This window comes from Anastrepha ludens, chromosome 6, assembly GCF_028408465.1.
Source record: "Anastrepha ludens isolate Willacy chromosome 6, idAnaLude1.1, whole genome shotgun sequence".
Taxonomy (NCBI): domain Eukaryota; kingdom Metazoa; phylum Arthropoda; class Insecta; order Diptera; family Tephritidae; genus Anastrepha; species Anastrepha ludens.
Genome location: NC_071502.1, coordinates 85,261,975 through 85,288,777, shown reverse-complemented (window position 1 = coordinate 85,288,777; position 26,803 = coordinate 85,261,975). Strand labels below are relative to the sequence as shown.

Below are 26,803 nucleotides of genomic sequence, written 5' to 3'. Positions count from 1 at the left end.
TCTTAGTCTTAATATCATCGAAAATATAAAATTTACAAATCACATTTCATACTGTTTAAGCAACAAATATAAAGACTTGATCACTTCGAAGCTGTACAAGCAATGAATTTTATTGAGCGTCTCATTTTTAAGTACAAAGGAAAATAACTGTTTAAAGCTAACTGTGCATAAATACCATATGTATGCATGTATAGATGAATTCGAAGAAATAATACCAATTACATAGGAAGTTGCTATAAATTAAGGTGGTGCCAGATTGGACGAAGTCTGAACATCCTGCCCGGTTGAGGCGCTGGCCTCAAAATGCTCTGCGTCCAGAAGCCGGCACAATTTCTGTACCGCACGAGTCATCATACCGTTCGCCGTCTGAAGCGTGACATTACGTATTAAACCATTGCTGCCCGGATGAACCGCAGTTACGCGCCCTAAGCGCCAATATGTTGGTGGTAAATTCTCATGTCTTACGATGACTATGTCTCCGATCTTTGCGTCCCTTGATTTCGTCTGCCACTTGTTTCGAGTTTGAAGAGTAGATAAATATTCCTCGCTCCATCGTTGCCAAAATTGTTGATGTATCTGACGCAGCCAGAGCCAGTGCTTAATACGGTTGGACGGAATTGTTCTGATGTCAGCTTCAGGGACTGCAACCAGTGGAGCGCCAACCAGAAAGTCGGCAGGGGTCAACGCTAACTTATCATCGGGATCATCGTATATAGGTGTTAGCGGACGAGAATTTAGGCATGCTTCAATGCGTGTCGCCAAAGTCTGAAGTTGGCTATACCATAATGACTGCGCTCCAACGAGGCGCACCAAATGATATTTGGCAGATTTTACCGCAGCCTCCCAGAGACCACCTTGATGAGGAGCGCTGGGAGCGATGAAGTGCCAATGAGTACCGAGATTCGCCAAACTTTGTTGGTTGTTGTCGTTCTGCCAAGCAGCCAAGTCTTCTTTAAGCAAACGGTTAGCACCTGTGAACGTAGTACCGTTGTCACTATAGAGATCTCGACATGGACCTCGTCTACTTATAAATCGCGTAAATGCATCTAAGAATGCGGGTGATGAAAGATCATCAACAACTTCAATATGCACGGCCTTGGTCGCCATGCAAACGAAAACAGCTAGATATGTTTTGATCGTTGTGCGCGATCTTTTTGTGCCGATGCGCACCGTAAAAGGCCCGCAATAGTCGACGCCTGAAGATATAAATGGCCGTGCTGCCGTAATGCGATGCCTGGGTAAGGATGCCATCTGCTGAGAGAAGAGTTTGAAGAGTGATTTGCGCGAAGAGTTTGAAGAGTGATTTGCGCCCCACCATCGCCCCCACATGCGTGTCGGATGAGTAAGTGTACCAAACTCCCATGCTTCGGTAAAATTATCAGAAAACGTCGATCTTCTGGAAGGTCAGCGTGACCAATACGACCTCTGACTCGCAATATGTCGTTACAATCTATGTAAGGGTTCAATGACCTTAGTTTGCTGGAGCTGGATATTTCCGATCCCTTCCGAATCAGAGACATATCAGTCGCAAAGGTATATTGCTCGTTTCGGATTAGCACGTTAAGAGCATCGTCCATTTCTGTAGGATTGACGATCAGTCTTCGCAAATGTCGGCGAACTGGTAGCCACCGAAGTACGATTGCCACGGTACGAAGAAGCTTTTGCAATGAACTAAAGCGTTCGCTTAATGGAATTATTTGGCCGTCTAGGCGTCGAATTGTAAGAATGCTCGCGTGGGCCGTCGTTGCTACAAATGATGACACTCTCTGTTCACCACGTACAATGTCAAGCTCGTCATCTTTTAATTCGATCCCAAAGGAAATTGGTAGCTGTTTGTCCATAAGCCATTTTGGCCCTTGCCACCACAACTGATGTTCAACCAGTTCTGATGCTCGGATACCTCTACTGGCACAGTCTGCCGGATTTTGTGCAGACCGTACATAATGCCAACGATCTGGTGATGTCAGCTCTTGAATGTGACGAACACGATTGGAAATGTACGGCTTGAGAGTAGTTGGAGGTTTACGTAACCAACATAACACGATTCGCGAGTCGGACCATAAATGATAAGAAGTGTCCGTTAGACGTAAAGCAGTCCGCACACTGTCAAGTGTGGATGCGAGTAAATGTGCCGCACAAAGTTCTAGGCGAGGAATCGTTGCACCCTTGAGTGGCGCCACTTTGGTGCGAGCTGTTAGCAATGATACAGTTGACCGACCTTCACCGTCTGTTGTCCTAGTATAGAGGACAGCCCCATAGGCAAGTGGACTTGCATCACAAAGCCCAAGTAGCATAGTAGTCTTACCCTCAGCCAAACCTAACCATCGTGGTACACGGATACGGTTTATAACGTCAAGTTCTCTGTAAAATAAGACCCACGTATTTTGAAGTGCATCTGGGAGTGGTGCATCCCATTCTAAGCCAGCAGACCACAACTTCTGAATAAATATCTTCCCGGCAATAACAATTGGAGCAAGCATGCCAGTAGGATGAAATAGTTTGGCGACCTCACTTAAAACCCGACGTTTTGTGAGGCATCCGATGTTCTGGTTTAGATTCGCTTTGAAAAAGATCTCATCTGTTGTTGGGTCCCAGCTTAAACCAAGCACAGTTGCCGTCGATGGTTCACTTGCTAACTCTACGATTGAAGAATTGTTACTAATTAAACGCCTTACAACCTCACCACTATTAGAATGCCATTTTCGTAAAAGGAACTGTCCGGCCGACAAAATCGCACTCACATTGACAGCGAGTTCGAATGCTTTATCCTCAGTGTCACAACTGATGAGAAAATCATCTACATAAAATGATGACAGAATCGCATCTCGCGCAACAATCGACTGATGGCCATCTGCGACTACGTTGTAGTTATCATAACTGCATTGATTGAGTGCGCGAACTGCATTGTACGGGCTACAAGCCATCCCATACGTCACTGTAGTTAAACGGTATACTGCTAGGTCATTGTCTGGTGATTCTCTCCAAATAATGCGTTGGAAATCCCTATGTTCGGGAGTTATCAGAATTTTACGGAACATTTTCTCGATGTCTGCTGTTAATGCTACGCGAAAACACCGAAAACGAAAGATGATATTCACAAATGGTTCTTGAATCGTGGCTCCCACCAACTGGACGTCGTTCAGTGAGAGGCCGCTCGTGGTCCGCGCTGAAGCATTGAACACAACGCGGAACTTTTCCAGAACCGCGTGGTGAGGGATGTAGTAGTTGACCCCCCCATCTCCAATGTGACTAACGGGTTCCATATGGCCGAGGTCCGCGTATTCGCGCATGAAGGCAATGTATTTTTTCTTGAGCTCACAATTCGCTGCTAGTCGTCGTTCAAGAAGATGAAATTGTCGTAAAGCATGGGCGTATGAGTTGCCCAAAGCCGGTGCGTCAGGATGAAATGGTATATGAACCATGTAGCGCCCTTCCCTTGTGCGGGAGTGTGTGGTCAAAAAGATTTTCTCACATTCATCTTCGCCGTTACAATCTTGTGAAGGCACTTCCTCTAACTTCCAAAAGCTTCTTACGAGCTCCTCCAAGCGTGCGTCCTCTTCGCCTTGCTGGGTGCTGAAGGAAAGAGTTGGCGGCGTTGCTGGCTGCGCTGCTGGCACTGGACCGAAGACAACCCAGCCGAAGCGGGTTCGCTGGGCGTGTGGCTCATTGAGGCCACCGAGTCTTATGTCCCCTTCGACTGCTTTTCCCCATACATCCGCACCAATAAGAATGTCGATATTGCTAGGAATGCCGAACTGCGTATCGGCCAATTCTAGACCATTCAAATGCTGCCACCGTGTCATGTCAATATGCACTGTTGGGATGACCTTAGTAATTGACTGCATGACAAGTGCAACGATTTCCAAACTGAAATTGGAATAGAGCGATTTTAACGTGAGTGTGACACGCCCACGTGTACGTGCGTAGGAGTAAGCTCCGATTCCTTCCACCGAAACTTCGCATTTGCTCCTATGAAGAGACAAAGAGTTAGTTAATTTATCTGTTATAAAACTAACCTGTGATCCGGGATCACAGAGCACCCGCGCCAGATGTCCATTGGTAGAGTTGCCGCATGCGTATACACGCGCAGTTGCCAATAACACTGTTGAACTCGCGTCGGCAAGGCAACCTACCACAGCAGGCTCTAGTCAGAGATTCGAATTTCCGGATGCAATAGCAGTGACGGCTCCTTCCGGACACGTTGACACTGACTCTGATGGATTCTGAGATAATGATTCGCGGCAAAGTAATGAGTTGTGCTTACGACCACAGTGACGGCAATTCCCCGATGGACATTGTCTTGCTGAATGACCTTGCTTTAGGCAGTTAAAACAAAGCTTTGCAGTCTTTGCAGCAGTAATTCTGTCTTCGTATTTCATCACAAGAAAGCGTGCGCATTTCATAATACGATGTGCACCTTGGCAGTATGTGCATTTACCCTCATCTGCAGATACGACGTGTGATCTAACAGCTCTTGACGGACCACCAGCGCGTTGATGACTCTTGGACGTAAATTCAACCCCATTGCCCCATGTGACAACTGTTGTGCTGAGGCTATGAGCCCGCTGACCCAAAAACGTAAGCAGCTCATCGAGGCTCGGAATTTCGGTGGGTGAACAGCTCATGTTCCACTCGCGCTGTGTAGTTATCGGAAGTTTCGAAACTATTATCGGTACGACCACAGCATCCCATTCGGCCACTGGTAGACCCATGACATGTAAAGCTCGTAGTGATTCATGTACTGTGTCGACGATGAACAGTAACGCAGTTGATGTGTCCTCAGTTGTCGGCTTGATATTGAGTAAGCGTGACACATGAGTCTCAGCCAGCTGCCTTCTATTGTCAAAACGTTCTTTAAGCGCCTTCCATAAATCAGCGTATCCCCCAGAATATACACTCCCGACGAGCGGTACAGCACTTGCGCTTACTGCCTGCCGCAACTTGCCTAACTTGTAGGCCTCAGGATAGTCTGTATTGTGGACAAGCAATTCAAAAACGTCCTTAAACGCCAGCCAATTCTGCATAGTTCCATCGAACGTTGGAATTGCAAGCGGTTCTAACTTAACCTCACACTCTCGCACAGGCATCACAGCAGACTGATTCGGTTTTGCACCCATGATTGCACGGTTCAAGTGGGTACATGCATTGTTGTAAATACCTTCAACCTCTTCCCATAACTTCTCGTGGGCCTCCAACTCGGCGTTTGCTGCATTGCCCACCAACAGGTCATGGTTGGTCACGAAACGTGCATAATGTGCTGACAATGATTTCAACTCTTGCTCAAGATGAAATTCATCAAATGCACCCTGCTGGAATCCACTCACCCGATCGTGTATGCGTTTAATGGCCTTTATTGCCGAAGCAGAATTAAAATCACACAGTTGTGGGATGCACTTTAACTGCTATTTATGCACTTGATTGCTTGGGTATAAAATTCGAATCAGTACTTGTCACCGTTTGTTGTAAAACTATCAATGAATGTACTTTGATTTCACTCAATTTAATTATTTGTCCTCACAGGAGACACCAAAATGTTTAAGCAACAAATATAAAGACTTGATCACTTCGAAGCTGTACAAGCAATGAATTTTATTGAGCGTCTCATTTTTAAGTACAAAGGAAAATAACTGTTTAAAGCTAACTGTGCATAAATACCATATGTATGTATGTATAGATGAATTCGAAGAAATAATACCAATTACATAGGAAGTTGCTATAAATTAAGGTGGTACCAGATTGGACGAATTCTGAATACATACTCTAATCCAAATTAAAAAAACACATCCGTTTTCTTTTTTTTTCCATGTTTTCCATGGAGCAGTAGCACTGTGTGTCGTTGGAACGTGCGTTAGAAATATAGTCCATTCCTCTTGTTATTCACAAAATAAAAATTTATTTTTACAGGCTCCGTGTAATCGTTTAAATCAGGTATGTTTGTAGGTATACTTACAATTTTCCTGGTATTCGGAATGATTTTTTCTTTGGGCTACTCAATTTATAATATTTGTATTTGCATTTGCGAGACCACCGGCTTCAAATAATTGTAGAAGGAAAGCAACATTTAACGGAGAGTTACTGCTAATTCTTTTGCCTGTCCGATTACTAAAGTTTAATTTTTTTATATGAGACTGGCTGCCGATATATTTTTGTACGCAGAATATGATTATGGAGTCTAAATTAAAGCATGAATAACCACATATGCAAGTACGACAGAAAAAAAGAAAAAATACAGTTTCCTTTACACAATTTCACACGTCTACTTAATATAGCTTCAACGGACTTGTAATCAGCGGCCCCAAAAACCGCTGAGTAGCTATTTTTATGAGCATAGCTCAATCCAATTTAATAATTTGCAATTCGATCGTAATCACTGGGCCTTAAAGTGCTAACTCCATTTATGTATATGTAAGTAGATACATATGTATGTAGTACCTACACCTCAGTTCAAAATAATAGTACCGCTAAATAGTTAGAGAATAGAGGTTGTTTCGGCTGGGTGGGACCAAATAAAAAAGCGACCGCTTCGACCTTGATCGCTTATGCGTGGCATACCGATAGTACTGCAGCTATACATATAAGGAAATGGCCGGAAAGGATTTTTTCGTTGCCTTTTCTTGGGCAAAGGCAAACCATGAATACCGTGGTCATCGAGTGGAATACCTTCCATCATTTTAAAAAACACACTTATTGCTTCTTCATTTGAAACCAAACATCAACACAATAAAGACTTCGCCCGCTCAATTACCTTCTGAATATTTTAACAGGTTAAACTCCAACCTATTCAGAATCGATTCAAAAATACTCAAAGTGTTTGGCCGAGCTCCTCCTCAGATTTTTGTAATCGCGTTCTAGAAAGAAGTGCCCTGAAATCTCTGTGCCTATGTCATAAAAGCGATATAATTCTGCTGAGCAAACGTCGAGTATGTGTGAATAACTTTTTAGTCTACAATAATCTGTTCGATATCTGTTATAATACTGAAGTTATACCATCCAAAATTCACTCCCATGTTCTATATTTAAAAATTAATATTACCAAGATCTTGTTTATATTGAAGTTTCTACTAAACCTGAGGACGCTTCACAGTATTTTCTCCTGTATACTCGACAACGAATCACGACTTTCCAAGAACCACAAAACACCTTGTTGATGTAGTAGCATAAACATTCCCCATACTTACATACGGGGAATGCTGCTGGAGTGACGGTCCTTGGCAGGATATAAATCCGGGTCGTTTCGGTAACGTAGAACCGACTGTCGTGGAAACACCTTCATGTGCTCTTGTTCCGTATTGGATTTATATACTTCCAGCTTGGGTGTATTGAGCAAGTTTTAGGGATGTTGTTACAACAGCCGCTTTGCAGCCAAGATACATTCTTGTGTACTTTAAATAAGCCCCTTAGGTTCCGGTGGCTAATGCAAAAAATATGCTGCATAACAAATAATAAAATGCAAAATAAGAGCTTATATGGAGATGTTTACAGTTTACATTTATATTGAGATGTAAGCAAATATAAAATGGAAAATTAAATACGTAAAGAGAGTACTACTAAATTAAAATATTATATAGGCTTAATTTTGAAGTGCAGTCCAATTAGTGAAAATACTAAGCACTTTAAATCTTGCACCAAATAATAGAAGCAACGTAGACCTTCAGGATCTTTTGACCGATTGACATCAACCAGAGAGCCGGTCTTCGATGTTGTGAAGGATATATGTTCATCGCCAATGACAATTTCCAGTTCCTAGATATTAAACAGATTTTAAGTGTATACCCTTGTATGGAGGCTTTAGTTCTTCTCACTAACCTGTCTGCCCACTCGATCCGGTGGTGGCCAAGGCGAATCATCTTCGGCCATAATTTCTGAATCTAAAATTATTCTTTTTAATTCTTCCATTACAGACTGATGCACAAAGGCCTCCTTTCGGATCATTGTGTCGTTCTTATAATTTGAGTTGTTGGCATAGCGCAGTTTACCGTCTGGTCGGAATTCGAACTCCAGGAATTCATGTCCAAACTTGCCCTTGTGACCTACGTAGTAACGTAGATAGAAATCCTCCGTAGACATAATATCTAATAAAATATAGGTTAAATCAAAATAAAATATTTGTATAAAAAATAAAGTATTTATTTCTAATATTTCACTCACTAACCTTATTTTTGCCGGACTTTTATGCCGTGCGAATTGTCAAACTTTCTAAACCTATGTTACACTGTGATGCCATACTATTCGATATTTGTAAAAGTCTAATAGTTGTGTTCGGGTATTTTTCCAGGCACAATTATCTTCCAAAGAAATTTGAGAGTTTGACGAGGAGAAACATATCTACTTATACTTATTTGTAAATTTTCATTGCAAATTAGTTTTAAATTTTTTTATTGCATGCAATTACAATTTACAAGTAATTTTGAAAAAAAAAAATATTGTGAATAGACACTGACTTTATTACATTCAATCCAATTTACAAGATTATTTGTTAATTTGAAATATAGTTTATGAGATTTCTAATACATTCCGCATAGTGGTTGAACAACACAAAATTAGCTAACTGCTCCCTAGTACCAAATTCTTATGTAAAATATGTAAATTTAGAACAAAGGTTACAATTTCCTTTATTTATGAATCTCAGCCGGGAAGTTCTGCATGATCGAATCTTTTCTCTCGGCGATTTGTTGAATATATTGTGAAAAATCAGGAACACTCGCGAAACTATTGGTAACACCGAGTTACATAATTCACTTAAATAAAAACATGAGTGCCAGATGAGATGGCGAGCGGAGAAATGGTGAATAGAAGAGACCTAATGATGCTCACACTCACCAACGTATCGTAGTTCCTTTCCGTTGCCCGTAGGATACACAAAATTGAGCAAAACTTATCCCGTAGAAAACAACTGCGTTCTTGTACAATAGTTACATATTTACACAATACATCGGTTTGTGTGCGTTTGTGTTTGGTTGCATCTACACAATGTTGCCATTGATATTTTTGCATACACACATTTACACATATCCGCGCTATTAGTTACAATTTTTCAATGTTTAATAAAGCAAAGCCAAAAATCAACAACTGCAAATAGTTCATTTATCTATAGTTAACATTATTCAACATTGTTTTTAAGATATTTTAATAAAAAATAAAACTTGTCTAAGCTTATTTTGTGAATGATTTCGAAATGTACTGTATGGCAACACTGTGTGGTGAGCGAACAATCAGCTGACACGATTCTACGGAAACAATCGAAAATCCCATGTCAATCAGCTTCGATACTACATGGGGCTCTCATTACTTCCATAGTGTCAGCTGATATGGGCGTACGTTAGTGAGTGTGTGAGCACCATAATGATAGTTTCTGTATACCGTACCATTAGTTTGAAATTTTGTTAAGCAATCCATCATCGTGTGATCGAACTTGCAGAAATCATAGAAAGACGTTTTACTTGTAGAAAAACGTATCAATATTAAATGGTAAATTATTGTGTATAAATATGGCTCGATTATGTGTTTGCTTTGCCTAGTCTCATGTATTAAATAGTTTATGAATTTTATTGAATGTTTTCACAAAATTTATTATTTATCATTGCATAAATCATTTTTTATGAATAGTGAAAGTTGTTTTTCAATAATTTTGGCCGCACTCGTTGTTGTAGCAGCATAAACATAAATATTTTAATATTTTTTGAGTATATCACAGACATATTTCGCCTGCTGATGTATAATTCTGAGTAAGTTTTCAAAAACAAACAACGATTTCAATTCCGTTTGAAATGGGTTTCTCAATATATTTGTTTCTTAAATGTCTCTCTTTCGCATTATTTTGAAATTGCTGTATCTGGCAGCGCTGATAGGATTGTAGCAATGCGTTGCCAACGATGCTGCGAATTTTAGTCAAAATAAAACGCCAAGATTGCTGTCAGATTATTATAAAGAATGTAATTTAATCAAAAGTTCGAAACGGCGCTATTGAATTCATGAGCGATTTCTTGACGTGCCAATAATCTTAAAAAGTTCGGTGTGGCTATAGATTCACAAAATACCCGATTAAAAAAAATTGCGTGCATTTAAAACAACAATGTTGCTGGTAATAACAGTAGCTGTGGCAGTAGGAACAATGGCGGCAACAACGATGTTGATAGCAGCGACGTCGGCAAGGCCATTTGCTACAAAGTAGATGCAGAAAGAAGTAGCAACGGAAGACAAAAAATGTAGGTTGCAGCAGTAGACGACGTAGTAGTGAAAAATTACAGGATTCCTTGCATTTAATGTTTTATAAGTTTATAAAAAGAGCACTAATCGAAGGTTTTTGCTAAATTTGGAGCAGGTAAGTGAATATTTGAATAATATAAGATGAAAAACTTCTGTAAGTTCTTCAACCGATGAGTATGAAATCATGTAAATTAAATTTGTTTTGTTGTAAAGCCGCAACATACAAGGGTGGAATGGAAGGAGGCATATAGTGCTACGCAGTTGGAATAGGGAGGTGGCCCTTCAAATTTTGAGGCACAAACGTGGCACGGGTTGAACATGAAGCTTCCTTAGTGTGTAAATAGAAATCTCTGTACTGTCGCTTTAATATCATGGTTTAGAGTTGAGGGGAGAGGAGTTTTAAATACAAAATGGTTGCATCTAAAAGGGGAGAAAAAGTTTCGCGCCGAAAACGTGTAAGGAGTAAAAAGAAGCGTCTTCGGGGAAAATAGCATGATATTATATCGGTCAAAGTAATTTTACAAAGTCCATTGGGGCTGCTAAGAGTTGAACTCAAATGCATGTAGGACCGAAAAGGAGCAAGTTGAAATATTTACTCGCAAATAAGTTGTACAGTAGTCTGCTAATTGCCGAGCACGTGTCGTGCAAATCCAGAGAACAACAGGAGAGCCAATTGTTATTCTAGTGGATGTCTGGTTGCGTGAACAATATTTTAGATTGTGGTTTCGTTTCGAGTGAAAGTGCATGGAACAACGTGTTATTGAGCATGTGCTGCATTCAATGGAAAAAATAAATGCACACTTGCACAAGCTATACCCAAACATATTTATGCGTGTAAGCGTGCATGTGAAACGTCTACATTAATGCTCCAAAACTGGGAAACTCGGTCGCGCAACATTGTTGCTCACCACCATGGCGTCTGTAAAAGTGAGAAATGAGGCTACTTCACAGCAAGGGTTGCAGGAAGCCGGCTCATCCGTGCAACCGGATATAGCAGCCAAAACAACACTATAAAAACTGTGCTTAAGTTAGTTGTTCTTGTATTTCGCAAATGGACTAAAGCTGGTAGTTGGGTGTACGCTAGGTCGACATGTCATTGGCTGCGTTTTGTAAAATCGATGACATTGAGTGCAACATTGTAGAGCACCAGCTGCTCCTGAGCAGTAGCTGGCGCAGTAACTGCTACTCCGGTATTGCTGCTACGGTGATAACAAAAACAAAGTAATGCAGACCTATGTTCGTCATATGACAAGTTTTTATTGCAATTTTTAACTTTATGCAGTTATCGTTGTATCCTGCATTAAAGGGCAATGAACGCTTTGTTTTAATATATACCTGGGCAATACCGGCACAACAAAAAGCCAAAAAGAAATGTCAGTTATATTTTCAATGTGTTATAAATGAACTAACTGCCGTTACTGCACGCCACTTCCACCTCACTTCTGCTGAAAGAGCTAACTATGGGGCAGGGATATACTCATATTCGATGTAGCCACCCTGAGTCGTCGCAAATTCTATGCACAGAGGCGTCAAGCAGTCGGAATTTAGGACAGTAAATGTAAAGTTACTTTGTTCAGCACTAACAGTCTAAGCCATTTTTCGGAAGGTTCTGAAAGGAAAATTGAATAAATATGCAGGATTAGGAGAAGTCGCTGCCGATATTCTATTTTTTACAGAAACTAATCTTTTAAATAAAAATGTAAGCGTGGTATTTGACTTGAATGCATAAGTATGTATATGTGCCTGTGCAAATATGTCGTATGTGTAGTTGTGATTGTTTAAACTTTGGCTAAATATTCTACTTCATATAAAAAAGGTATTGTTTAGTCAAAGTTCCTCGAAAAAAATAAAAAATATGTAGATGAGCACAATCAGCGTAACGATATTAAAGCTTTATCCAATTGGCCATTACACCGGCATATATGTAGGTATCTACAAATATTTGTATACGAGTATGTGCACCACAATGCAATGTTATTGCATCATGTATTCGTACATGCAGGAATTTGAACACTCATTATTTCGCAGGGCATTCAATATGTCAACTAAATTTAGTAACTACTTAATACTTTGTTTATCGGCATGTTTCTTACAGAAGTTTTATTCGATCAACGATTCTACCAAAAAATCACAGACAAATTTGTTTATTTGTTAAACCCATAGCTTGCTCATAGACATGCTTACAATTGAAAATTTACCTATGTATATATTATATATTTTTCGTCTTTCAGGATCCTCAGGTTTCTAAAATCGGGTTTTCAGAAGTTTTTCAATATCCTCATATACAAAATATAAAGTTTTAGACAAAATATTGCTTTTGTACGTCTAAAGAAGCCGTCGAGTCTAGTCATCTAATAAAAAATATGTAATTCGGGAGCAATATTTTTTGTGAACTAGCTCAATTAGTTCATCAATGCAGTATCGACAATAGCATTGGCTGTAAAATATTTAAATTAAAATAGGCCATGAAGATTTGCGAACTTCGATTAATTTAAAGGTAAGTAAATAAGTCGCATTTAAATGTTTAAGACATTTTAAAAATTTATATTTAATTATCTCCCACAGCTCACTCAAACATAATTTATAAGCGTTTTTCAATACGTGCAAATCCCAATCCAAAAGCGTAAAGGTCAAGAAACGTCGCGCATTAACAAGCATATTTACTAAACAAATGTGAGACTAGTTTTGAAGCGGGTGTGGTGTCGAGAAGAAACACATCACATTGTTGTGATTAATATTGTCAATGCATGCATGTACCTGCTTGTATATGTATGGAATATTGAGAATTCAGCAGATGTAATAATACCACTACACATTACACCAATGCCAAAGGAAAACGACAACACTATATCACGTCAACTACAACAACTAATTTGTATACAACATATATGTATGTTGAAGTAAATTGCAGCCACTTCTGCAGAAATAGAGAGAGGAGCCAGTAAAGTTCGTATAGACACCGTTGGGCAAGAAAACAGCTGATCAGCTACTTGCGTTATTAAAAAGAAGAAGAAATATCACCGGCAAATAAATACACTCATAAAACTGTTATATACCTGTTAGCATATCTATTAGCAGGCAATACGTATAATAGAGAAGAGACAACCACGAATGTTATAATGTCAACATACGGTGCATCATATAATAATGGCAACAGTGCTAATAACGAAAAGTTACGCATCCACAGCACAAACAACAGCTTCTGTACCGTTCAACAGGACAAAGCGAACATGAAATCTAACAGCTCGAGAAGCATGAGCGGCACGAATTTGCTGCAATTCCTTGCCATAGTGTTAGCCTGCGTGATTTGTTACTGGAATAGCGCGCAATGTGAACTGGTATTTGATGATATTAGCGCCGTACGCGATAACAAGGATTTGCGTCCGTACACACCAATTCGTAACATTTTTCTCAACGATTTCTGGGGGACACCAATGCGCAAAGAACAATCGCACAAATCGTATCGGCCTCTCACAGTGCTCACCTTTCGCTTCAACTATTGGCTGCATGAGCTCCAGCCATACGGCTATCACATTGTAAACATACTCTTACACATTGTGGTGTGTCTGTTATGGCGCCGTGTGTGTAGAGTATGCCTGTTGCATTGCGCCGGCGCTGGGGGAGAGTCTGCTATCGCTCTGCGTTGTAATGTGTTGTGTATAAACACTTGTAGCTTCTTGGCGGCACTGCTGTTTGCAGTGCATCCCATACACACAGAAGCTGTTACCGGTGTAGTGGGACGTGCCGAGCTACTCTCTTCCATATTTTTTCTGGGTGCATTTCTCTCGTATGCAAGCGCCATTGAAGTGTCGGTTACCGCCAATCGTCGTCATTTACAACAGCAACCTCTGCATAAAAATATACGCACTCGATGGTCGGTGTTATGTTGCAATTTTTGTAGTTGCTTAGTGGCTTCCATGCTGTGCAAGGAGCAAGGCATCACCATAGCGGGTATTTGTGCTGCATACGAACTGTTCGTTATACAGCAGGTGCATCCACGTGAACTCTGGTTATGTGTGCAACGTTTATTCGAAGATAGAACGCGTATTTGGTCACCGCAACATGCAGCTAAAAGCGCAGTAGATTCATCAGCCAGTGCGTTGCCATCGGCCGACGAGAACAATCGTTCAAGTATTAACGGCATTTGGAATGGAAGTTTGGTGCGCCGCTTGTCGTTTCTCGTTTGTATTACGGTTGGCCTTTTGATTGGACGGGTTTACGTGATGGGCTCGCAACTACCGGTCTTCACGCGATTCGATAACCCAGCTTCGGCAGCGGCGACACCATCGCGGCAGCTCACCTATAGTTATCTTATTTACTTGAATTTATGGCTTATGTTCTTTCCCTGTGACTTGTGCTGCGATTGGACAATGGGTGAGTTTTTTTAAATACAAAAATTCAGTGTATTTATTTCCAATTAAAACCATTTTTGACTGGAGTACGAAATAGACAATCGTTGCAAAAAAAAAATTGTAATAAGATCTATTAAACATTTTTGTAACGGGTGTTGGAGTAATAGTCTTTGGCCGGATGAAAATATTTCTTAAGTGACAGCTGCAATTTCAAGGTTGTTATTGTAGGTAAACAAAACGTATTCCTTCATACTTGGAGCTTCTGAAAAGAGAAATATATGCCAGCGAGTGCTACGTTAGCGCAAGACAGTGCTCAGAGTATTAGGGAGTAAAAACAAATATAATATTTAAGACATCACACATTCGCTCTGCCACGTTCCCCGCAGAAAAACTGGGAAATATTAACAAGCACTAAACAATTCAGCGTATTTCAAACAAGAGAAGTAGTCCTAAAATAGCGTTGCCGTGGTGCGAAAGGACAGGCAGTAAAGTTAAATCCTAATTTACATATATTCCTCTAAAGGAGCTCCTCCTATTTATGGCGTGCGTCTTGATGCTCTTCGACAAATGCAGAGACTTACAGTTTTAACCTGACTTCGAACAGCAGATATTTTTTTTATGCGGAGCTTTTTCATGACAGAAATACACTCGGAGGTTTGCCATTGCCTATCGAGGAGTGACGGCTATTAGAAAAAACTTTTTCTTCATTTTGGTGTTTCGCGGAGATTCGAACTAGGTCTTCCGAATGGTAGTCACGCACCAACCCAAACGGCTACGGCGGCTGCCACAGTATACATGGTACAACCGTTTATCCAATATGCCCATGTTGTTGTTGTTGTTGTTTTAACAGCATAGGTAGCCCTGTCTGTGTAAGTATATCATCGGTCGTCTTCGTCTTGCTCAACTAAGGGTAGGCCCAGGAAACATGCTGTTTCGACAGGTCGGGTCCAGAGGGAGAGGGGGGTTAGATGAGTCGGTTTGAGGGGGCATGTGGAGAGGTGGTTAGTGTCGTGCGGGGTACCTTCACATGCCGGACATGTGTTTGGTATGTCGGGGTCGATTCTGGATATGTAGGAGTTTAACCTGCTACAATATCCAGAACGTAATTGTGCCAATGTTACACGAGTTTCACGGGGAAGCTGGAGCTCTTTATCTGCGATAGGTGGTGGTTGGACTCCGATTACGGCATTCACAGGACGGGAGTTCATGAAGGTGGTAACGGTCTCCCACTGAATGTCGTTTATTGACTGTCTAAATACTGTCCGGTCCAGTAGGTTTCGGTCAGTTTTGTCCTGGAGTTCGTCAGCGTAGTCTAGGAGGTGTCTCCTGACGTGCCTGGGAGGCGGCTCAGGCTCAAGCAGGTGTCTTCAGGGGTGAAACCTGCGGTAACATCCCAGCAGGAACTGCTCCGCTACTCCGCCTCGTTGTGAAGATGTTGGATGGGTGGCATCAGGAGGCATCCGGTCGCTGTCCGAATGGCGGTATTTTGACATGTCTGTAGCCCCTGTACGGGGGACCAGGAGCTGCTGGTTTGTCCCCGCACTGGGGTTGGAGCAGGAAGGGAGGGGAGGGGTTGAAGGGGAGTTGGGTTACTCCGATAGGCTCCTCACCGTGGAGGTGTGGGTTGTGGTGGCGGTTGGTGGTGCCGGCCTATCAGGGGGTATAGTAGCCGTGGAGGCATCAGACGCCTGCTGGCGGGAGCAACACGTGGCCACATACCGTGTGGACCACTCCCTGTGCGACTTAAGGCCTGAACAAGTCTTAAGGTGGCTCCACCCGTTGCACTTGTTGCACCTAACCGAGGTGGAGTTCGGGTGAAGCCGTTTGTGGCAGACGCAGCAGTAGAATACCTCTGGCCCAGGGTTGGATTCGACTCCAGCCCTGAGGAGAAGCATTTGGAGCAGGATTGCTGCGAGAGTTTGCTCCTGTGACGTAAGGGGTGGGGTGATATACGATACACTAGACAGGGCTAGTATACTGGGGCGGCAGCCCTTGGTCGGGAAAAACCCGAGTCATTCCGGTAACGTAGAACCGGCTGCCATGGGAATGCTGAAACATAGAGTGTATATTCTAACAAATGGGCTGCAAAGGCGCGGGCGTAACCTAGAACAAATTTTTGTTTGCTCAATATTAGCTTTATTCATCAACGAAATTTCCATCAAGAACAATACAATCATTCCAGCGTCGCTCTAACATTTTTGTAGAACGATTTATCTTCTCAGTTTCAGCGATAACCTCTTCATTCGAGGAAAATTTCTTACTGGCGAGTATTTTTTTTTAGGTCTGCGAATAGCCTGTAGTCGCTGGAGGCAAATCTGGCGAATACGGTGGATGTTTTGCCATTGTTTTGATTGACTTGTGACACGGTGCGTTGTCTTGATGAAACAAAACAGTGAGCAACCGCGACATCTTCTTGGAACAGAGCTTTCTCATAGTCAAATGCTCATGCAATATAAAACCAACACGTTCTTTTGATACCTTTACGATGTCAGCTAACTCACACAAATTCACTTTTCGATCATTCTGAAGGAGCGGAGTCCCCATAATACTTTTCAAACCATTGCTTCGCTTGAACGGTATTTATTCCCATCAAGAAGCAGTGTAAAATTAAATTACGAAATTCTTTTTGATCCATTGTTTTGAAAATGAATAGAATATCATGAAGTTTTATCTTCTTAAGCTTAGTACTAACTGAAAAAGAGGTGAACACAATAAAGTTAGTGCCATCTATGTGTTAGGCCCGGTGTTACAACAACGTCTGAATAACCGCGAGTTAATGCTTGAATTTAGTTAAATATCCCCACTTATAACTCATAAGGAACTAAATGCAACAAACAAATGCTTCAAAACGCCAAGATAGAAAATTCCATTGACGGTTTGGCCCGTTGGGACGAACTCCTTGTGATTAATTCCCTCGGAATCGTAAAAACAAATGAGCATCGACTTGATTTTTGAGTTCTCCAAATGCGATTTTTTGGGTGGTGGCTCGTCTGGGGCCTTTCATTCGGCACTTTGACGCTTAGTTTCAGGTTCATGTTGGAAATACCACGTTTCATTACCAGTTACAATGTTGTAAAGTCGCATGTTGAATTTTGAGCAATTTTTGGTCCTCGGTTAACTTGTGCGAAATGAAACGTGCAGAGATCTTTCGTAAGGATCTTTCAGTTAAAATACGATAAATTGATGTTTTGGACATATTTAATTCCGATTCCATGAATTTCAACGATGATTTCGGCTAATTTTTAATAAATTTACAAATAATTTCGATGGAGTTTTCGGCGATTACTGATTTTGGGCGACACCTATGTATTTTCATTGTCATTTATGTCCTCACAACCAGTTAACAACTCATGAACTCTGGCACGAGATAGACAATCATCGCCGTAAACTTTTTTTATTAATTCAAATGTTTCGGTAAACGCTTTACCGATTTTAAAACGAAATTTTATATTAACTCTGTTCCAAACTAAATTTTGTACTGATGATATAAACATACTGACACTTTAGACGCAATAACTTCACTTCCACTAAAGCGAATGTCACCAAGCTTTCGCTGGAAGTCAGCTAGTGATGTAATGCGGAGCTTTGCCACCACGAATCACAAGTGCCAGGCGACCAAAAGGACGCAGCGTAATTTAGTACCGGCAGGCCAATTGCTTTAAATGTCGCCAACAACATTTCCTTGTCTTTGCCCCAAGTGCTGCCGGCTAGCTATTTGCAATTGTGGGGGACCTTAGTGGCAATTGCGGTTGTATGCGCTGAGAAGGAGAGTAAACTGTCTAATGCGACACCCAAAATTGTAGGGTTGTTAACGATCGGTATTCGTGTGTAATCGACATTCACGTTTAGCTGCAGTTTGACCTGCTTTGTCCAGGTGGTTGTTGTTGTTGTTGTAGCAGTATCTTCGCCCTGTCAGTGTAGTGTAATTACCGGTCGTCTTCGTCTAGCTCATCTAACGGTAGGCCCAGGAAACTGGCAGTTTCGACGGGTTGGGTCCAGAGGGAGAGAGGTGTTAGATGAGTGGGTTTGATGGGGCATGTGAAGAGGTGGTTAGTGTCGTGCGGGGTACCTTCACATGCTGGACATATGTTTAGTATGTCGGGGTCGATTCTGGATAGGTAGGAGTTTAACCTGCTACAATATCCAGAACGTAATTGTGCCAAGATTACGCGGGACTCTCGAGGAAGCTGGAGCTCTTCGTCTGCGATAGGTGGTGGTTGGACTCCGATAACGGCATTCGGGGGTCGGGAGCTTAAGAAGGTGGTAAGGGTCTCCCGATGAATGTCGTTAATTGCCTGTCTGTATACTGTCTGATCCTGGAGTGGTCTGTCCGTTTTGTCCTGGATCTCGTCCACGTAGTTGAGGAAGTGTCTCCTGATGTGCCTGGGAGGTGTCTCAGGCTCGAGCAGGTGTCTGCATGGGTGAGGCCTACGGTGACACCCAAGCAGAAACTGCTTGCCGAGCATTTTGTTGTGCTCCTTAACCGGGAGCATGTGCGCCTCGTCATGCAAATGTTGGATAGGGGACATCAGGAGACATCCTGTCGCGGTCCTGATGGCAGTATTCTGGCAGGTCTGAAGCTTCGTCCACTGCGTATCACTGGTTCCAGGCGACCAGACAGGCGCGGCATAGTTCAGAACCGGTCGGCCTATTGCTTTGAAAGTCGACAGCAACATTTCTTTGTCCAGGTGGTAAAAAGGGTCGCCGTCTATTTAGTGGGGGGAAAGCTGGAGATTCCTCGTAGTGAAAAAGCAAGAAGGACTGGTGAGGCAAACGTTCACTTTGGAACAAAAGTTGTCGATGTTATTGTCGGACGTCTTTATCGAACAATTTTCAGCATAGGAGACCAGTGATCTTGAAAAATTACAGACGGTTGCCGACCACACAGATAGTTCGCGGATCACCTTTTCAGTCACGTCGTTAGGGTCGACTGTTGGATATCATTTAGTAGCGTGGACTGGCTTACTGGCGGCGCTACTGGGACAGTTCTCTTCAAACCCACTCTTTATATTATCATTAAAAGTTAATCCTCTATTTAATATTGTGGCTATACAATAATTCCTATTTTACAGGCACTATTACTTTGATCGAAGGCTTTAGCGATGTACGCAATTTGGCCACTCTTGCCGCCTTCGCTTCGCTAGCCGCCATAATGTGGCACGCATGCACAACTCGTAATTTAACTCGATCCCGCGTGTTGCTGATGAGTCTCGCTTGGCTGGCATTGCCATTTGTGCCCGCCTCCAATCTCTTCTTTCCAGTTGGGTTTGTAGTGGCCGAACGAATACTCTATATGCCCTCTATGGGTTATTGCCTATTTGTGGCATATGGCTACGTGCAATTGGAGGAATATCTTCGAAGCAAAATGGTTCTACGCCGTTTGATGCAATTATCACTTGCTTTGTTGTTGCTCACACATGCGCTGAAGACGCATCAACGTAATGAGGATTGGCGCACAGAGTACAGACTGTTCATGTCTGGCGTACATGTAAATGGCCGTAATGCAAAACTCTTCAACAACGTCGGCCATGCACTTGAAAATGAGCAACGTTACGCGGAGGCCTTGTTATATTTCCAGCAGGCTGTAAAAATACAACCGGACGATATTGGAGCGCACATCAATGTTGGACGTACCTACAATAACATGCAACAGTACGATCAAGCGGAGTTGGCGTATCGAAGGGCCAAGGCTTTGTTTCCCCAGGTGAAACCCGGTGAAAGCTATCAAGCGCGCATAGCACCCAACCATCTGAATGTGTTTATTAATCTAGCGCAACTGATAGCGCGCAATCGTACGCGACTTGAAGAGGCTGACCTTTTATATCGGCAAGCGATCAGCATGCGTGCTGACTATGTCCAAGCGTATATAAACCGCGGAGACATACTGATGAAACTAAATCGCACCACACAAGCGCAAGAAGTCTACGAAAAGGCACTATTGTATGATAGTGAGAATGCTGATATCTATTATAATTTGGGTGTAGTATTTTTGGAGCAGGGAAAAAGTGCGCAGGCGCACGTCTACTTCAATAAAGCCATCGAATTGTACCCGGAACATGAACAGGCATTACTAAATTCCGCCATTCTACTACAGGAGCACGGCGGTGCTGAAGCGCGTGAATTGTCGCGTGTGCGTCTCTTTAAGGTTCTAAATAAGGATGCGAACAACGAGAAGGTCTACTTCAATTTGGGCATGCTGGCCATGGACGAATCGAATTTCGAAGAAGCGGAACAATTCTTTAAGCGCGCAATACATCTGCGTGCCGACTTTCGCAGTGCGCTCTTCAATTTGGCGTTACTGTTAGCCGATGCAAATCGGGCGTTGGACGCAGTACCGTACCTGAATCAGCTAATACGTCATCATCCTGAACATATTAAAGGTTTAATCTTACTCGGTGATATTTATATAAATCACATGAAGGATCTAGATGCGGCTGAGCAATGCTATCGGAGTATACTTACTTATGAGCCGCACAACATACAGGGTCTGCACAATTTGTGTGTAGTATTTGTGGAGCGCAAAAGGTTGGCACGTGCCAATGCGTGTCTACGTTATGCACATCATTTGGCACCGCATGAGGATTATATTCTGCGTCATTGGCAAATTGTACAGCAACGCTTACAGAAGATATCAAAGTTACCTGAAACGTCGATGGAGCGACAAATTGCCTATGTTGACTATGAGCCTGACGAGTTTAAAGTGATAGCAACGAAAGTGGACAGAAAGGAACATACAAGCTTAGAGCAAGAAAAACAGCAACGGAAACAACAACATCGGTAGGACCAAACAGGAAATAATTATAAATATAAAGACATACTGAGTAAGTTTGAACAACATTTGTTGACAATGTGAAAAAATCTAGCAATTAAGGGATAGAATCTAGCAATTAAGAGAAGATGGTACTTAAATGTAAATATAAGCTCAAGCTGAGTGTATGCGTCGTTGAAGAATTGAAGACCAAGTAAACTGTTTACAAAACAAATGAAATATTAACTTCGGTAAACTTTGTTCATCGCCATCATTTTGTAGACTCTAAAATCACGTACATCCGTCACTAATATTCTATTTTTAAATTGTGAGTGAATCCTTACTGTGCTGATAGAGCGCACCAGTTGATTACATACTATATTTCTCTAAGTTTTCTATAACTGCAATGTCGGTTCTAGTTGTAACAGCATAAAGGGTTTTCCATAAATTTCGGGGAAAAAACTGCAGGAGCCTAAGTTCTTGGCCGTATATAAATCTCAGCTGTATGAACATTCGGTTATCCCGTGAAAACTAAACTCCTATATCCGGTCAAGGACTGTAGTTTCAGCTGCATTCTACAAAATGGTATAAACTTTATACTATAAAGGATGTTTTACGGTGTTATAACAAGAAAATGAATAGGAACAGTTTTATGATGCGGTAGCAGCTGTGATTAGCTTGAAAGTACCTTAAGCTGTAAGTTATCGATACGATGATCCAAATCCAGGTGATGGATTCTGTTTTATCAATAGCATATTTTCCAACGTTTCTTCGCTTAACCGATTAATACAATATGATTTTAATTTATTATATTTTTTATTTATTTATTAATTATTTAAAAACATTTCATTGTGGTTTCAAGGCTTATATGATGTTATTTATTTATTTAGTCTATGAACACATATTTCTTACAGACTATTTGTATATCGACCTTTTTTTTTTACTTCGGTTGCAAAATCATTTAAGTGCAGACTTGGAAGGAAGTAGACCGCAGAAACTACAAAATTTGGCTTTAGATTAACCATTTCTGCAACAATTATATCAAGATTAGAAGAGAACGTAATGCTCATGAATTGAATTTGTTTTTTTCACGGCTATTGATACATCCCCATAGCCATCTGGGATATTTTTTTTATCATATTAAAGTTAATAAATTTCCTACATTTATTTTCATCATTGAGTTGTACCACGCCAGGGCTGCGCCTTTTAGCTTGGTGTGAATAACACAGCGTCGTTTATTTGTACTACCTCGCGCAAATGCAGCAACTGGTTATGCCAGGCTTTGAACCCGTCGCCGCCATCGTACACAGGTATTATGCCCTTCAATGTTTCAAACGTTACACCTTCAGTTGCTCCTTTGCTTATATTTGTATTCTCTTTTTCCAATTGAGCCTTTTGTAATTTTATCAGCTCTATTTCTTTCTGCAGCAGTGCAATTTTTATGTTGTCTTCTACTGTACCTTTGGCAACGTTGGACATACCGTTTTTATCTTCGGCGTCGCTTGAACTGTTTTTCGTTAAACGGTCTCCAAATGTACCGCTACATATATGTGCTAACGGGTTTGGCACACGAACCGCTTCGTCGTCGTTAGTGACTTCCACGGCCGTATCACATTGTCGTTGCTGTACATTCTCACCGTTGTCCTGATCGCTGCTTTCCACGTTGTTCTCTAAGTTGTCCTCTACGTTGTCTTCTGTGTGACTTCCCCATTTATCGCATGGACACGGTCCTCGCGCCTCTGCCGAGAGTTCGCTCAACTTGGCGGCCAGTGAAGCTTTTGCGCCGCTAGCGTTAATGCCCACAGCGGTGCACCAGGCCTTCAGCTGCATCAGGGAGTACCGATCGGCGTTAATTGAATCCATTATTTAAAAAAAAACCACTTCTGATATAATATATGACTTATTAAAAATGACGATAGCACCGTATTTGTCTGACGCAATAAACCGACTGAATTTTTATTTATGCAAAACGGCATATCGTACCAAACGCTACCATCAACGAGTCTTAAGGTCTAATTACAACGAAAGCTTACTAAATAAGTCTTAAGGGCTAATTACGTAAGTATAAGCACATGCCTACAACTACTGTTTACAATACTCAAATATTTCATGTAGACAAACCACATCACCACGATTATTATTGATATAATAATCAATATTGTCTATGTTTGTCTTCAAAGATTGGCAATTATATTGCAGACATTTCATCTTACAAATTTACTGATGACAAACCGCACTTAAAAAGTGCTATGTCTCTATTAGTCAAAATCTGATCCCTCATACTGCTCAGTTTGGTGACCTGGGCAAGGGTCTCCGTATCATTAAGCCTCACAAAGTAGTTTTAGCTATCTTCACTAGCTTTCACAAGACCTTTTCTAGCTTGGATGTAATTTGATAGTCTTGCCTTTCAAACACTGGAAGCACAAGAGGCTTGGTATTTTGGTTCAAGACCTTATCAGGTTTGAAGGAAGACTGTTTGGGAATTGCACTCTTCTTGATAACTGAGCTGTATATATTTTTGGTCAAGGAAGGATTTATGACTTAGAGTCCATTATATTGACATTCTCAACCAGTACCGAGAATTCTGTATCTTCGACATCTAAGCCATCGAAGCGGTTGTTGCTTTTCGGAAAGAAGGTATTGAGCACTTCTTTACGAGATAACTTTTTGACTGTTTTCCGTTTGTTTATCTTATTCTCCTTCTTCCACACTGGACATTTCCTTCTATCAGAGTATTTGTGATCCTTAGCTTTGCATAGAATGTATTGACTTATATTACAGGGAGCTTTACTATATAGCTTTTTTGCATGTGCCCCAATCTGTCACTGTTGTAGCACTGTTCACAGACGGAAAATAATGTTGTACTTGAAAATTTGTGTATTCAAGCTTGACATCCTTAGGTAAGCTGTTGCCCAAAAATCCCAGTTTAGCTGAGAAGATTGGGAGAAATTTGTTTGAATCCTCCGGATCACGTCTAAGAAAACGCTGTACGAAATTTATCTTGCTAGGAGACTTTAACTCTTTCAGGATTTCTTCATTGGAAAGGTAAAGCGCAACTCCTCGAATTACGCCATATGTTTCAAAGGCCGTTCTGGGAATGAAAAGCTTTAGTTTCATTTTTAAAATGTCATTATTGGTGACGAAATTGTTTGCCGATCTGGGATTGAAGAAGAATACTTTATATAAGGTGACACCAACTGCTTCAATTATATCGATATCCTGTATTTTTAAACGGCATATGAGCCGCTCAGTGCACACATCGATTAACTCCATAAAACGAAAAGTTGAGAATCGCGATGATGTAATGTATATTGTTTTTAAAAATTCCTCTGATAATATGAATTCAAATATATAATGTGGAATGCATAATTGCAGATATAGCTTTCATCTAACGGTATATAAAATCAATAAGAAAGAATAGCCAACAAACAATCGTCACTAATGTTACAGTTTTTATGTGGCTGATGGAGTTAATCGAATTGGCAACTGAAAAAAGTAATAAAGTTAGTTATTATACATTTTTATCACAGCTTTTCCATAAAAATGAATTTTGAAAGTTCGGTTATAAAATAATTTCCGTAATTAATTTATAGCTGCTTTATATTAGCGGCATTATTCTTTGGAATGATTCAGCAAAATTATAAATAATGTCTTGTTCGTCAGCTGTATGCGAGGATTCGTCATTTCGATTTGTTGACAAGTTCTTATATTGTAGTAAACGTGTTTAACAGGACGAATGAAGTTTAGCAGGTCCATCATCCATCTCCATTTTCCTTTGTCACAGTTCTACCTTTAGGATATAATAAATTCTGATCTATATTTTTCAAACTTTGCGGCCTACCCGTTAAAGACTTTCTTATATCAATGGCTTGAAATTCTGTATCTTCATTATACAGTAAAAGCCGCTTAAGTACCCCGAGCAAAATGTTCAGTTTTTTTAGGTCACTCTCTGAGGTGTCTACCAAAAGAAAAGGTTTGCCATTAAAATTGGCTGGATAATAAACGGAGCTATCAGACTTTTGGATACTTAGAGATCCAGACTTATTTGTATTTTGCAATTTTTTGGCATTTACTTTTTTCAACTGTATAAGTTTCAACATTATAAATATTTTGTACTTTTAAATAATTTTTCAAAGATTTCACAGACTCAGTCTCCATTCACTTCTCACTCTCATTTCCATCAGACAGAACTCCACTCTTCTCAACCGAAGCATGTGGTTTGGTCGGATCTATGATATGTTTCACACGTTTTTTCTTAAAAATCTCGGTTTGACCTTTATTTTTGGTCTTTAGCATATTTATATTCAGTTTTTCACTAACAGGTTTATGGATTAATTGGAATAATCACTGCTAGCGCAAAATTCCTTAAAATCCTCTGCTGAGCACGATGTCGAAGGACATTAAGGACGCCATCGCATCACCTTTTTTGCGGCTTACCGCAGGCACTTTTGCGGTAAGAACACTCTCTACACGTTCACTTTTCAGGGAAAATTTCTAGGCAGTAAAAAACTACGTGGTTTTCACAAACATAACTATTACAGAGATATACACAATCTATTAGATCTTTTAGTTTCATGACGCCTTTTGTTTTTGCCAAATAAACCAGAGCACTGAGAAAAACACACCGATCACAGCTATGGCTCGATTGCGACTGTGTCGACAAAGATTTAAATACCTTAAAACAGAGAAAGAGATGAAAAACTAGTTGGATAGAACTCGAGATTAAATTAAATTCACTTAAGGCTTGAAAATTGCATTACGCGAATATATTCCGTTTGACAGTTAATCCCATAGAAAGGAAATTGGATATTGAAATTAGTTATATCCCAAAGGAAGATCAGTAAATACTGGAACGAGAGCCGTATATAATAACTTAGGAGTATAAGAGTCAGAGAACTTGGAACATTTCGAAAGCAGTGTTTACTTTTGCGAAATCAATTAATTTTAAATTAATAACTAGGTGATGTTTATGTTAATAAAATCGTCCATTTTCATATGACTTTATTCCCTTATAAAGTAATAAATCCTCAGTGGACATCCAGCCGCGTTTAAAGCTTTTCACGAAGATACAATTTCAAAGGATTATTTTTTATATAGACATTAGATAATAGAAATTAATTATAAATGTTGTTCACAGAATTAGGAGTTCCTAGATAAACTGTGTAATTAGTATTAGGACACGCGGTGTTGCGTGTAATGAGAAGACTTTGTAATTCGCGAGGTGACGACCGTCGGCGTTTATTTCCAAAATTCAACTACTTTCTAAAGCTTTAAGCTTCTCGCCCTAAGCTCTAAAGACGCTGATCTTGCACTTTACTGCAAGGAATCATATTTCGTCGCGAGGCATTACTCTCAACATTGTTGTGCGTCGACGTTTCAGCTGCCGATGTGCGGTTTCTGTGGGAACTGTTATTTTACGTTTCTGCTGACGCTATGGGAACTGTTGGTTTTGCATCTTATCATGCGCTCACTGGGTGATTGGGCTTGGTTTCTTTTG

The 26,803-nt window shown here is 40.8% G+C and overlaps 3 protein-coding genes across 3 annotated transcripts; 1 reads left to right on the top strand and 2 right to left on the bottom strand.

The window, feature by feature from the left end:
• Positions 1–240: 240 nt before the first annotated feature.
• On the bottom strand, positions 241–5,117 carry LOC128867163 (uncharacterized). Its single transcript, XM_054108258.1, has 3 exons — positions 4,213–5,117; positions 1,353–3,969; positions 241–1,251 (listed from the first exon to the last, which is right to left on the bottom strand). The coding sequence occupies exons 1-3, from the start codon at positions 5,115–5,117 to the stop codon at positions 241–243; spliced, it is 4,533 nt and encodes a 1,510-aa protein (XP_053964233.1).
• Positions 5,118–7,471: 2,354 nt separating this feature from the next.
• On the bottom strand, positions 7,472–8,239 carry LOC128866575 (protein mago nashi). Its single transcript, XM_054107412.1, has 3 exons — positions 8,153–8,239; positions 7,807–8,072; positions 7,472–7,743 (listed from the first exon to the last, which is right to left on the bottom strand). The coding sequence occupies exons 2-3, from the start codon at positions 8,065–8,067 to the stop codon at positions 7,561–7,563; spliced, it is 444 nt and encodes a 147-aa protein (XP_053963387.1). The 5' UTR covers positions 8,068–8,072; positions 8,153–8,239; the 3' UTR covers positions 7,472–7,560.
• A 1,634-nt stretch (positions 8,240–9,873) lies between these two features.
• On the top strand, positions 9,874–26,382 carry LOC128866462 (protein O-mannosyl-transferase Tmtc3). The gene is made up of 4 exons (XM_054107226.1): positions 9,874–10,321; positions 12,438–12,703; positions 12,772–14,580; positions 19,631–26,382. The coding sequence occupies exons 3-4, from the start codon at positions 13,326–13,328 to the stop codon at positions 21,337–21,339; spliced, it is 2,964 nt and encodes a 987-aa protein (XP_053963201.1). The 5' UTR covers positions 9,874–10,321; positions 12,438–12,703; positions 12,772–13,325; the 3' UTR covers positions 21,340–26,382.
• The last annotated feature ends 421 nt before the right edge of the window (positions 26,383–26,803 follow it).

What these genes read in the sequence shown, in the direction of transcription:
- LOC128867163 (XM_054108258.1), bottom strand. Translation starts at nt 5,117, where the DNA reads ATGGGTGCAAAACCGAATCAGTCTGCTGTGATGCCTGTGCGAGAGTGT. An exon ending in TTATCTCAGAATCCATCAGA is followed by an intron (nt 3,970 to 4,212) that starts GTCAGTGTCAAC and finishes GTCTCTTCATAG; the next exon opens with GAGCAAATGCGAAGTTTCGG. An exon ending in TACCGAAGCATGGGAGTTTG is followed by an intron (nt 1,252 to 1,352) that starts GTACACTTACTC and finishes TTCTCTCAGCAG; the next exon opens with ATGGCATCCTTACCCAGGCA.
- LOC128866575 (XM_054107412.1), bottom strand. Translation starts at nt 8,067, where the DNA reads ATGTCTACGGAGGATTTCTATCTACGTTACTACGTAGGTCACAAGGGC. An exon ending in CGGATCGAGTGGGCAGACAG is followed by an intron (nt 7,744 to 7,806) that starts GTTAGTGAGAAG and finishes TTTAATATCTAG; the next exon opens with GAACTGGAAATTGTCATTGG.
- LOC128866462 (XM_054107226.1), top strand. Translation starts at nt 13,326, where the DNA reads ATGTCAACATACGGTGCATCATATAATAATGGCAACAGTGCTAATAAC. An exon ending in GTGCTGCGATTGGACAATGG is followed by an intron (nt 14,581 to 19,630) that starts GTGAGTTTTTTT and finishes CCTATTTTACAG; the next exon opens with GCACTATTACTTTGATCGAA.